The 12,681-nt window shown below is 43.6% G+C and overlaps 1 protein-coding gene across 1 annotated transcript; it reads right to left on the minus strand.

Moving 5' to 3' along the window:
* Nucleotides 1-6,302: 6,302 nt before the first annotated feature.
* On the minus strand, nucleotides 6,303-7,746 carry IL17A (interleukin 17A). Its single transcript, XM_031504549.3, has 2 exons — nucleotides 7,337-7,746; nucleotides 6,303-6,664 (listed from the first exon to the last, which is right to left on the minus strand). The coding sequence occupies exons 1-2, from the start codon at nucleotides 7,627-7,629 to the stop codon at nucleotides 6,427-6,429; spliced, it is 531 nt and encodes a 176-aa protein (XP_031360409.3). The 5' UTR covers nucleotides 7,630-7,746; the 3' UTR covers nucleotides 6,303-6,426.
* Between the last annotated feature and the right edge of the window lie 4,935 nt (nucleotides 7,747-12,681).

The following is a 12,681-nucleotide window of genomic DNA, read 5'->3' on the forward strand; positions in this document are numbered from 1 at the left end:
AAGTTTAACAGATATGTATGCTTGGCAGAAAGATTTTTTTAATGTAGAATCTGAAGAAGGAATGGCAATGAAATCGAATTTTGATATAGAAGAAAAGAATTGCTGAGCCAGTCTTACTGGATAACTAAGAAGGCAAAGGGTATGTTAGTTAGAAGGGGTTTTATGGCTTAGAGAAAAGGATAAACCCACCACAAACAGAAGATTCTTTTACCAAACAAAAAGATTCCACAGACAAACAAGACTGCCCATGTTGCAAGTAGAAAAAACGTCTCAGAATTTTCCACTGCAAGAAAACTGAAAAAAAACTTCTAGCTTAAACTGTAACATACTAATTTTTTGTGATTGGAGAATAGTAACATGAATATGACAACTATAGTAGTTATGATAGACTATAAGTAAAAGTATAGATTGGTTTATTAAGATGATCGGCAAAGAAAATTATATAATGCATTGTAACCAAAATTAAGGGGTATTCAGACTTGTCTGCAGCTGGAGCTGACAGCTGTAGGCACAGGCTCTGTCACCCACGGCCCTGGACTGCTATACCATCTTGGATACAATAAATTGCATTTTGAAGAGCTGCCTGAAGTCCCGCATCTCTCACTCAGGCTCTTATATCCTCTGGTGCTCTTCGGTGAGTCTGAGGTGTGTTCTGTGCCCCGTGGGTCACTGGGAGCCACTCCAACCATCCGTGGGTGCCCTTCTCACTCCGTTAGGAGCATCTGCACCGTTTGTGGCAGCAGCTGTTTCGTTATGACCACCGAGCTCTTCATGTGGTGCAGAGCCAGCCCAGGGAGGCGTCTCCTGCTCTCCTCTTTCAGTAACCCCTGACCAGGAAATTGCAACCTGCTGCTTACTCCTGACCTACTTCTCTCCACAAACCTGCCTTGTGGGGCTGCCCTCACTTGTTTTTCAGGGAGAAAGATACTCTGCATCTCTCCTCTCATTCGTCATTACTTTGACATGGGGTTCACGGCATCATCCTGTGCTGATGCTCCTAAAAACCCACCAGCTTACCCCAAGAGTGGTCCTGACTGGATGGCTAATGAAGTAGCTAATTAGGAAAATACATAGGTGGCTAATTAAGGAAGTCTCACCCATGGGTCGTGAGGTTTTGCAGGCAGAGCACTCGACTGCAAGCCACACACCACTCAGGGAGGCATTGCTTGTACGTGGGGCTTGTTTCCTCCTAATGGCATCATTCTTAGAGTGCAGCAGCTTGTAGATACAAGCCCAGTTATTTTTTGGATGCTGGTTTTTGCTGCCAGCAATCTATTAATTTGAGGTTTGGAACTAGATGATCTTTAAGGTCCCTTCCAACATAAACCACCCTGTGATTCCATGAATCAGCAAACATGACAAACAAATTTATGCTTCTTGTAAACAGCACAGTCATATCAGCACCGAGAGCAAGTGCAATTCACAGCCTTTGCTAAAGGCTTTGCTTGGTTTGTTCCTTTTGCAGCAGTGGCCCCAAACCCTGGGTGCCCAGCTGGGCATCTCTGGCTCTGAAAGGGGGCTTGGAGCAGCCTGCAGGGACTGGGATTGTTTTACCAGGAGGAGAAGACACAGCTGGAGGTGTGGCAGCAGTGCCACAGTGTCTTCCTCTAACCTGCTGGGCTAAGCGCCTCCAGTCCCAGGTTGGTATCTGAGCATCGTGGCCTTTCCTATTCCTTTTCTCCTGATTTCCTCTCTCCAATCTCCTACCTTTGTTTTTCTGCTCACTGCTCCCCTTGGCTGTGTGTTCTGGCAGCTGATCCTGGTGTGGCAGCTCCCATGGGATGTTGGATCAAGCACAGTGCAGAGCCCCCTGCACTGCCATGGGCTGGGGGCACTGCAGTGACCCAGCACAGGTAGATGCTTCCTCACAGACCTGTGGTTTGACCTGGGGTCGTGTTGACCAGAAAGTATCTCAGGCCTCTTTGGACCCCTGACCACAGGCAGATGCTCCTGGGAGTGTTCAAAGACCACAGCAACCTATTCCACAAAAATCACCACTTTGGAAAATGTTACAAAATTAATTATGTAAAGAATGCAAAGGTGGCAAGCTAAAAGGTTGAAAAAACCCAAGAATTATCTATTTGGTAAGGCAGAGGGTTAATGGCTGGAAAACCGACATGGTTTATTGGGATTTTGACATTACAGGCAGAATTTTAAGGTGATGAGCAATTTTCTGATCAGTCCAGAAATTCTCTGGAAGAGTGATTTTCTGAGCAGTCCTGTGGGGATCTCTGGATTGGTGCCAACATGATGGGTACAGAGGATAGGATAAGTTTTTGTATCAACTGCAGATTCTGGAGATGGCTCAAGAGACCAGACCACAAATGTGCTCCCATGTCACCATCACCTCCACAACAGGAGACTTTCCTTGACCTTCCCTGTGAGGGTGGTGAGGCAGTGAGAGAGAGAAGCTGTGGCTGTTCCATCCCTGGAAGTGTCCAGGCCAGTTTGGACGGGGCTTGGAGCAACCTGGGCTAGTGGCAGGTGTCCCTGCCCATGGTAGGAGGATGGAATGAGATGATCTTTAATGTCTTTTCCAACCCAAACCATTCTATAATGCCACAATCTCCTTTTGTTTCCATCTCCTTCTCCCTTTTCCTTTGATATTATTTTTAACCTTGTGCTCGAGAAGAATGAGTGGGCTGATTCTGCATTTTCTACTGTTGCAAGGCAGTGACAAAAAGACCTCAAACCTGCCTAAAATGTCTGTGATTGTCTGGTACCACCTGGCAGAGCCAGAGCTGTTGGTGGGGATGGGACATGTGCTGGTGCTGGCTGTCAGGAACTGAGAGGATGCCAGCCAGGCTCAGCACCAGACACAAACTACACTTTCTGCCTTTGCTGCTCATGAAGAGGAGTTCCTGGACTGCAGTGGTCCTTGCAGGTCCTCTCAGGATATTCTATGACTAAAAACATTTTTCATATTATCTAGATTTAGTTTTCAGAGTTTCTAGTTCTAGTTCTTATTCCCCATACTTCCAGCAGGTTCAGGACCTCAGCTCACCAAAGAAATCTCTTCTTGCTTTTGGTGTAACTGTTTATTCTTCTTTCAGAAAAGTGGCTCAGCTTTTCTACTTTTTCTATAACTTCAACAGAAGATTAAAAATATGTTTGACACACTTTGGGGCTCATAGACTGACAGAATGCTTTTTTCCTGGGCACAGCTTTCTATGAGTGAGTAAAATCAGTACAAACCATCATGTTTCTGTTTTATCTGCATTCTTAGTAAGCACAATATATTTGTATCATGATCAAGGTTCCCAGTTCTGGTAAATGACTAGAGATAGTTTATCTCCTCTCTAACATGATCCTATAATTTTTTAGGGTGGCTTTTTACTTCAGACTTCTGAAACTTCTGTTCTTGGCCTGCATTGCAGCTGAATCTGTAGCACATTTTAGAAGCATCTGGCTTCTATCCAGATTGCTTTGATAAGTGGCAATGATGAGCATGATTATCTGCAAAAATCCAAGTTCAAACTTCCCTTTCTGGTGGGTTTTACTCACAGGTTGCAAAGTCACTGCTGCTCAGATTTTGCAAACTGACATGAAACTGAAATGGGGAGCAGTGCTGGACTGGAAACTTTTATGTTGGAGAGGATTTTGCAGCAATTCCACCCCCCTTCCTCCAATGACAATATCATTTAAGAGCATCAAATTAGCAGAAATTTGCACTGAAACTCTTGAAAACAAGGAGAAGCAATCTTTACCTGTTGAACCCCAAACTGATAAGAGCTGTGCATAGGTGAAAGAGGAGCTCTACTCTCTTTAGTCTCTCCTTGTGATCATTATTGACTGCAGAAGAATAAAGACACTGATGAGGTCACCCTTGTAATGATGCATTGATTTGGGATTATTCTGTGCCTTTCCAACTGAACATAGCAAGGAAGGAAATCAGTGAAGGAAAGTCTTTTGGCTTATGGTGCTAGGAGTTAGGAGAGAACTTCCAGTAGGAAAGAAATCAGTCCTCTGGCCCTATAAATCCAGCTTATTAATTAACCTATTTAATGCTTCTGCAGGAGCATGTAGATCACCCAAGCAGCCTGTAGGTGTGAGCACAGAGTTGTCCAAATAAATAAAAATTTGTTCTGTCCTAAGGCTCAGATTTAGCTGGGTTGGTAATTGATTCAACAAAAATCATGCTGATGCAAGGGAGACTGGTGTATCTTCACTAAGGCCGTGTTGGACAGGGCTTGGAGCAACCTGGGGTAGTGGAAGGTGTCCCTGCCCATGACAGAGAGGTTGGAAGTAAATGACCTTTAAGGTCCTTCCAACCCAAACCATTCCATGATGACCACGCTGATCTGTGAAGTCTGTCAGCAGAAAGCTGTTGCTTTTCCATGCTCCAGCTGTGTCATCTCTTTCTGACCTGGTTCTGAGTTTTTCCACCTCAGTATAGCTCTCTCAGCACTTTCCAGTCCCCACTACCCGTGTGCCAACTCCAGCTAGTGGCACACGACTTCCAGGGAAGACAGGGCTGGACTCTCTGTGATTTTAACAGTTGGAAGTTACTTGGGCTAATTGTAGGTAATTTGACAACACTCATTCTAGGAGCAGTAGGACATTCAAAGATTATCTAAACAACAAGGAAGTCAGTTCTGTTTCAATTTTCCTGGACTGATATTTATATAAGTCTTTGAAAACCTTGAAGGATAAGTGTTCCTTGATGTTTTTTGGTTTAGGATTTTTTTTTAAAGTCTATTCTTTCTTAATACTTGTGGGAGGGTCAGCTGGGTTAAACTTCAGGACCTGCAGGAGACCTTAAGGAAGAATAACTGGAGATAAGGTCAGAAACTAGCTAAGTTTGGATCATATACACTCCTAGATTTCTATGTTTAAGCAAAGTTATATCAATGTTTGAAGGTAACTAATGGTGTAGGCAGGAGTTCATTGCTGTGATTGCAGGTACTGTGGTCAGCCTGAATTAATCAATATTTCCTTGGTCCAGTGTTTATCTGCCAGGTCAGGGAATGGTGTGGCTGTGCTGTGGGTTTAGTTTACAGGCTGACCCACCTCGAGTAGGGTAGGGAGGGTTTGGGCTCACTGGAACGGCTGGAGAGAAAAATCCCCAGTAGCAAAAGTTGGGATGATCACAGCTGGATCTGGAGAAGATGCTTTCACCTGAGAGGAATTTCCCTCTGGTTAGAGACTCTCAGCCCTGAGCTCTGTGTCTCCACAAGTTCTGTATTTGCTATTGCATTTACCAGGGCCTCAGCGGGGCCACACCTCCCTGAGACAGCAACAAACAAAACATCCACATCTTCACCAGCCAGCCCTGCCCTCTGAAACATGGAGCATGTTCACTGGGGCACTTTTAACCCAAGTGTGCTTTAAATAAACCCACCTGCTGTGCCAGACACCCACCCACGCAAGCACCATCCAACCGCAGCAAGTGCTGTGGCACGGTGCTCCACATTTGAAGGGCTGAAAACGTGTTAGAAGCACAGGAACACAGAGAAAATCACGATTGCAATCAGCCAGATGTGGTGAATTGCTTCAGTCACCCACCTGACTCTCGTGAGCCTTCTCCTGTGTGCCCAGGTGGTGCCTCTGCTCCATGGCAAATGGGCTGAGATGGGTTGGGCTGAGATTCACAGGTGATTTTGGAGTGGAGTTAAAGCTCAGCAGGGGAAATGCACTTGCTGTTTTAGGGGAGGGAGTTTATTTTCCCCCGAAGAAACATTCAAGGTTCTGTGTTGAACCCATCTTTACAAATCCGATTGGAAACAATCAATTAGGTGGGTAACTGGGTAATTACCCAGTAGAAATTTCCTTTTTTGCTTGTCTGGTTTTAATCTCTTTGATACCACTTTATGAATAATTTCCCTCCAGGTATCTTAGCTTCTCTACTGGTAAAATGGTGTTTTCCCTATTTTTTTTTTTCCATGGGCTTTACATTCTACTGCTGCAGAGGTAGATGTTATCAAGAGAATTTAAGGATTTAACATTATGTAAGTCTCTTTTATGGTCATGATAGAGTGATTTCTTGCCTTATCAGGAACACTTCTTTAGAAAGAAAGGAGAATACCAAAGAGATTTTCACAATTTTCTTTTTTTTATTACACAAAGATAAATAAGCATTACCTTAATAGTTAAAAAAATATATATATTAGGATAATACATTAATATCATGTTTTCCAACAGCATAAATAGATTTATATAAATAGACATTTCAAAATGTAAACTAAGGATGGGTAGAGTTCCCATTACTTTTCTGCCTGGCACATGAAAGTGTCTGGATTCTGAATTTGTGGAGTTCAAGATTTTGGAGGGAAACATTATTTTTTAACTGAGACACCTAATTTTCAATACATTCTGATGTATTCTTGACAAATTTTATGGCTCGATTCAGCTTTTTGGAGGCTGGATCAAGCCCTTTCCACGCAAGAAGTTCCCTGTGGCTCCTTGCTCTTGCACCTCGGGCTCCGTTCAGGCCTGGTGCTGGACCAAGGGGGTGACACACGTGCAGCCCACGGTGATTTTTTTCTTCTCCAGCCTGTAGGACTGCTGGCAGCCCTTCTGCTCCCTGCGCAGGACCAGGATCTCCTGCATGATGGGGACGGAGTTGAGGCTGTGGTCCAGCTGCCCCTCCGGGGTCACGCACCGGGTGTGGCGGCACTCGGCGTCCGCGAGCAGCCGCGGGAAGCGGTCGTGGTCCTCGTCGATCCTGGGGGTTGGCAGGGAAGAGAAGGTTTGAATCCAAAGGCACGATAGTCTGCATGACTCTGGGCTCCCTGCTCAGGAACCTGTGCATCATAGGGTGCATTGCCTACAGAGGGACAGCAGGTTCTCCAAGACTGCAGGTTTTTCAGAAATAAGATGTAAGTAACTAAATACTGGATATTTTAAAATGTATGGCTGGATGCAACTGCCTTTGCAGAGGATTTGCTGCAAGCAGGCACTGACTTTGAGAGACTTATCAGAAATTATTTGAACTTTCCAATGTCACTTCAACTAAGAGACCCCAAATCCTTCAGTTCCTCCCCAAAACTTGCAAAGTTGGTGTTAAACCACTGTTGAATTTGGTGTAACCCTCTGAGGTATTTTATAATGATGTTTTACGTTAAAAATGCTTTAGAAGATAAAGCTTGCCCCAGTGAACAAGTTAATTATTAAATTATAAACGTTGTTTTCTTCACCTTCTGTATATTGCCTACTCTGTATCGGTTTTTTTGTGCTGCTTTCTGTACTGGTTCTCTTTCAAAGAGGATTATACAGACATGGATACCCTCATATTTCCAAAATCTCTCAACTGTAAAGCACTGAAAATAGAGATGAAGGTATTTTTCTTGCCCAAGGCATGCAGTGTTTTTCCAGGCCATAGGGGCAGGGATCATACCTGTAATCCCAGGGAGCCAGAGAGCGGCTGCTGACGTCTGGGCTGGCTTTGGTGTCCTGGTTTGTGTTGCTGATGCTGAGGTTGACTCTCACAGTTTGGGGGAATTTCGAGTCTTTTTGGCTCGGGCATCCAGCAGATGCTTGCTTGAAGAGATTCTCTGGCTTGAGCCCAGGCTTTATCACCTTCCCCTGGGCAGGACTGCTGGCTGACAGCACGGCCAACAGCACGAGGAGCAGGGCTCTGAGCTGGAGGGAATTGGTACATTTAGGACACGAGACAGGTGTGAAATTCATCCACAGTCATCCTAACTGGTGGTTAAAGCCCCTACTGCAGGTTGGAGTAATTATGGAAAAATGTGCTGTATGTCACACCCACTTTTGTTCTCATTAACTGATTCTCACAGTACTAACAGTATATATATTTACACCCAGTTGTAATCTGGTTGTAATGCTAAATTATAGAAAATAATATAATATAAAAAATAGCAGAAAGGGTATAACAAAAAGAAAGACACTCTAAGGTTGAGTTTTCAATGTATTTCTCACCTCAGGAAATCCTGTGGGAGCTCATGTTACTGATGTACAGTCTCATTGTTGTCCCATGAGCATTCTCACATTTCACATTTTTTTAATTATTAATGATTTAAACAAGCATTTTAAAGGTGGGTGCAGATCCCTATTCCATCTATTAGAATTTAAATAAGCATCTGTCAAACTGGGGGAAAATAAACTCAGAATTCAAGTTCTTACCAGAGAAGCGCAAAAAGTTGGAGACATCTTCCTTCCTTCTCTTACTGCTTCTGATGCTTGTCCTGGGCTCTGCTGAGCTGAAGGTGTCTGGGCACATCTGCTGCTGGACCTTTTATAAGAGTTTCTGGGTTGTGCAAAATAATTTGGAGTAGGTGTTTTTTCCCCCAGCCTTAACTGTGGTTTCTGACCATAACCTAAATTAAGAAGTGTATGCATATAGGTTCCATTAACACAGGTGGAATACAGGATATATCTTAGATCTGTAGATGATGTCATTCCTTCAGCCATGTCACTCAAATGGTGACAAAACCACAAACAGTGCAAATTTGTGGGTGCAAAGTATTCAAATTTAAATTGGGATGCTGTAGGTATCAAACCCAAATGTTGCTGGCACAGGTTTGGACCTGTTCACTCCTTGGCTGGGCACCTGTTTCACCCCAGACTGGGCAGGTGTTGGACAGCTGGCCACCATCATATTGCTCTCATATTCTTCCCATGGGCTTCAATTTTTCTTGATGTCAGAAGAGCAATGTCTCTGCTCAAGTTCAATTCTCCTCTGAACTGGGCTACTTCCATTCACGGTTAAACCTCAGGTCTGATATTTCAGTGTTGATCAGAATGCTTGGTGACAGTGAGCTCCCAAAAGTCAGTCACTCTCCACATAGGAAAAAAAAGGAGTGAACTTCCTTTTGAGCTTTCCACCTTTTAATTTTGCTTTCATTTTCCCTCTCTCGTGCTATGAGGCAGTGTTTTGTTCCTAAGGAAAGGAGTTTGGGAAATCTCCTGGATGTAGTTAAACTTCTAAGTTAGGGAGAGTTCCAGAGAAACATTGTGAAGGCTGAAAGATGGAAAATGACACAAGACACAGGTTACCCAGAGGAGCTGTGGTTTTCCCTGGAAGTGTCCAAGGCCAAGTTGGACAGGGTTGGGAGCAACCTGGGATAGTGGAAAGTGTCCCTGCCCGTGGCAGAGTGTGGAACTGCATTATATTTAAAGTCCCTTACAACCCAAACCATTCTATGATTCTATAACATCAAGTGTATTCTCTGATATTTCCTTTTTTAGGAAATACTCCCATCATTTTGCTCTGACAGTGGGTTACAAACAGCCCAGATGTGCCCCATGAAGTGACACTCAGTGTAACAGCCTTGAGCTTCTGATCAGAACATTTCCCAGGTCTAATTTTAGTGTTTTTTAAAATAAAAATTATATTGAGAAGGTACACTTTTTTTTATATTTGCCTAATATTTATCCAAGTTCAAATTTTAGTCACCTTGTGCCATCCAAAGGAGGATTCAAATAAGGGTAGAATTTAGTTTGCGGGTTCTGGGATACCCCTGACCCACATCCGCTTGTTTAAAAGATGCTGATGTTTCAGAAATTAAATGTATATTTCAGTTTCCCTCTTCAAGTTAGAGGTGTGCAGGTTAAAGGAAATGGTCCCCTCAGAAGGGGTTTTCTCTAATGCAATTTACTGAAATATCCTTTCAAAGTGGGTCAGTTAAATTGCCAATTTTAGAAGCAAAATACATTTTGGAAAGCCTATGAAGCAGCGGAAGGTAAGGTTCAACCAACCTGACCCTAAATTGTCTACCTTAAATGCGTCAGTGGTTTGGGTTACCTAAGCAATTGAAAGGTGAATAGTTTAGCATTTGAACATGGCTGATGCATCACAACACTACAATGGCAAAAAAAATTATTTCCATGGTTTATATTGAGGCATGAACACGTTTGTTGGCAGCTGTCATAGACAAGATGCAAAGGTCTGAGGAGAAAATGTGCTTCTTGAAATTTCTGATTTCAAGCTTTTTCCAAGCTCCAAATAATTATTTTGTAATTCTTAGTGCTCTGAATTGAAAAAAATAAAAAATTTACCCCATGAGATTAGAAGTTACCCAAAGGATTTGTTTTATTCTGACACGCAGCTTTCTCTTAGCTAGAGATCTGGAAACTGGGACACTAAAAAAGGTTTACTGAAACAACAACAGAAATTAAAGGTTATCAAAAACCTTTTGAAATGAAACCTACCCGTTTTCTTTGCTCTGGTGAAATTTTTCTTGAGAGCAAGTTGCTCTTTAAGTACTTTACCTGGCTGAGATTCTTCAGGCACCCAAACCTGACATTTTCTCCTCTCAAAGAGTATCTCAGAATCACAGAATGGCTCTGCAGACCCAGCAGCACCCCCAGGAGCCAGGTGTCACCAAACCCAGAGACTCACCCGGTGGCATCTCCACCTCAGTGTCACTGAAGTTGTATGGGATTAATTAAATCAAAAATTAATTAATTAAATTAATTAATTAATCCAGTAGGAGTCTTCCTTGTCTTCCGTGCACGCCTTCTTCCTTCTGGGAGGGGGAAGGAGGGATCATCCAAGGGTTTGGGTTGGAAGGGACCTTAAAGTTCCTCCTGTTACAATCCTGTTATATCAGTACTCATCTCCATCTGTGGTGAACTCTCTACAAATACATTTCTAGAGACAGTTTTTGCTTTTACAGCCATGGGACATTTCCATTCTGCATTCAGATTTGATGCAGATTTTCACTGATTTTCATTCAAACTCCGTCATCTCAGTGCTTAAAGAGACCCATACCAGTCCCAGACTTTGGTTTGCTGTTTCTTTTCATCTTAAGATCCCAGATCAGTCCTCTGACCCTGCTCCCAGCAGTCCTTGGCTGTTTTGCTCCCTATTTATAGAATCACAGAATACCCTGAGTTGGAAGATACCCACTTTGACACCAAAATCATCCAGTCCAGCTGCTTGTGCCAGCCCCGCAAGCCCTGCTATTTCCCAGGGAAATACAGGGCACCCCAGCAAACAGCACTGAGAGCAGCAGCATCTAAAACCCTGGGCAGCTGAACTGTCCAGGTGAATCCTTTGGGGACAGAGAAGGACACAGTTATAAATCTGACCTTGGGATGCTTTTGGGTGGCAAGAACAGTTGGGAAAGCTCATGGGTAAATCAGTCTCTTTTGGTGTTCATCCCTTGCCATGGGCAGGACATCTTCCCCTATCCCAGGCTGCTCCCAGCCCTGTCCAGCCTGGTCTTGGGCACTTCCAGGGATCCAGGGGCAGCCACAGCAACCATCCAAGTGCTGGAGCTCAGGAGTCCTGACTCAACTTTCTGTAAATTAAAAGAGACCTTTACACATTTTTTAAATTGCCATCAGTTAAGTTTATGATACTTCTGTAAAATAAGATTGCTTTTTATTTCCAAGTAGGAACATGTTTACCTTTTTTTTTCTTCCTGGAGAGTACATATTATATTATTTTTCTTCTTTTTGACTATATATTATAAATCCCTATAAACACAGCAGCACTCTTACTTCAGACAAGTAATACAATGCCGTACGTACAAATATTGCATGACCCATTCTGCATTGTAGAGGTAATTTCTAGTTAGACTAAGTCTGAGTTCACTGGTGGTCTGTGGGAAACCCAGAATTTAATTGAGAAAGATCCTGGGAGGGGACATGACCAGGACAGCTGCCCCAGGTTATCCAAAAGGATATTCCATACCACAGGATGTCAGTTCAGATAAAAGCTAAGAAAAGAAGGAAGGGGGTGAGTGGCAAACACATTTCTTTCTCTCTCAGGATTTTTCATAGAGGTGCACAGAGAGAAAGAAAGAAAGCAATTTCTATTTCTGCTCCTTGTTTTTCCTATGTGGAATGTGCTTGGAGAATTGTTTACCTGGGGTGATTGCTTGATTGCATTCTGGTGAGGATTGTTTGAGTCTGATGGCCAATCCAACCCACCTGGGGCTGGGGTCTCGAGAGCAGGGTCATGAGTTTGAGTTAGATATGGTAGTTAGAACAATGAGGTTTGTAGTTTCAGTATCTTCCTTTATATGGTATATTAATGTATTATAGCATAGTTATAATAAATAAATCATTCAGCCTCCTGAACTGGTTGGACGTCATCATTTCTTCCCACTGGGTTTGCCTGCATTTTACAATAGGGGTGCATTTGTTATTTATAATATTTGCCTTCCAGAGAAAGTGCTCTGTGTGCTGAAGCCCTGCTTCCTGGGAAGTGGCCAGACATCACTCACTGATGAGAAGTAGAGAATAAAATTATCTTTTTTTCTCTTTGCTTGTGCACAAAATTTTAGTTTGTTTTTTTTAAAATTGTAAACTGCCTTATCTCAACCCAGGAGTTGTTTCCCATCTTATTTTCTCTCCCCTGTCCTGCTGGGAAGGGGGAGTGATAGAGTGGATCAAAATCCCTCCACCACAAGCCTGGAGAAGAGAAGGCTCTGGAGAGACCTCAGAGTCCCTTCCAGTGCCTAAAGGGGCTCCAGGAGAGCTGGAGAGGGACTTGGGACAAGGGATGGAGGGACAGGACACAGGGAATGGCTGCACACTGCCAGAGTGCAGGGATGGATGGGATATTGGGAAGGAATTCTTGCCTATGAGGGTGGGGAAGTCCTGGCACAGGCTGGCCAGAGAAGCTGTGGCTGCCCCTGGATCCCTGGAGGTGTCCAAGGCCAGGTTGGATGGGACTTGGAGCAGCCTGGGGTAATGGAAGGTGTCCCTGCCCTTTGTAGGGGGTGGAACTGGATGGTCTCCAGAGGTCCCTTCCAACCCAAACCATTC

Source organism: Lonchura striata, chromosome 3, assembly GCF_050655825.1.
Source record: "Lonchura striata isolate lonStrDom1 chromosome 3, ASM5065582v1, whole genome shotgun sequence".
Lineage (NCBI taxonomy): Eukaryota > Metazoa > Chordata > Aves > Passeriformes > Estrildidae > Lonchura > Lonchura striata.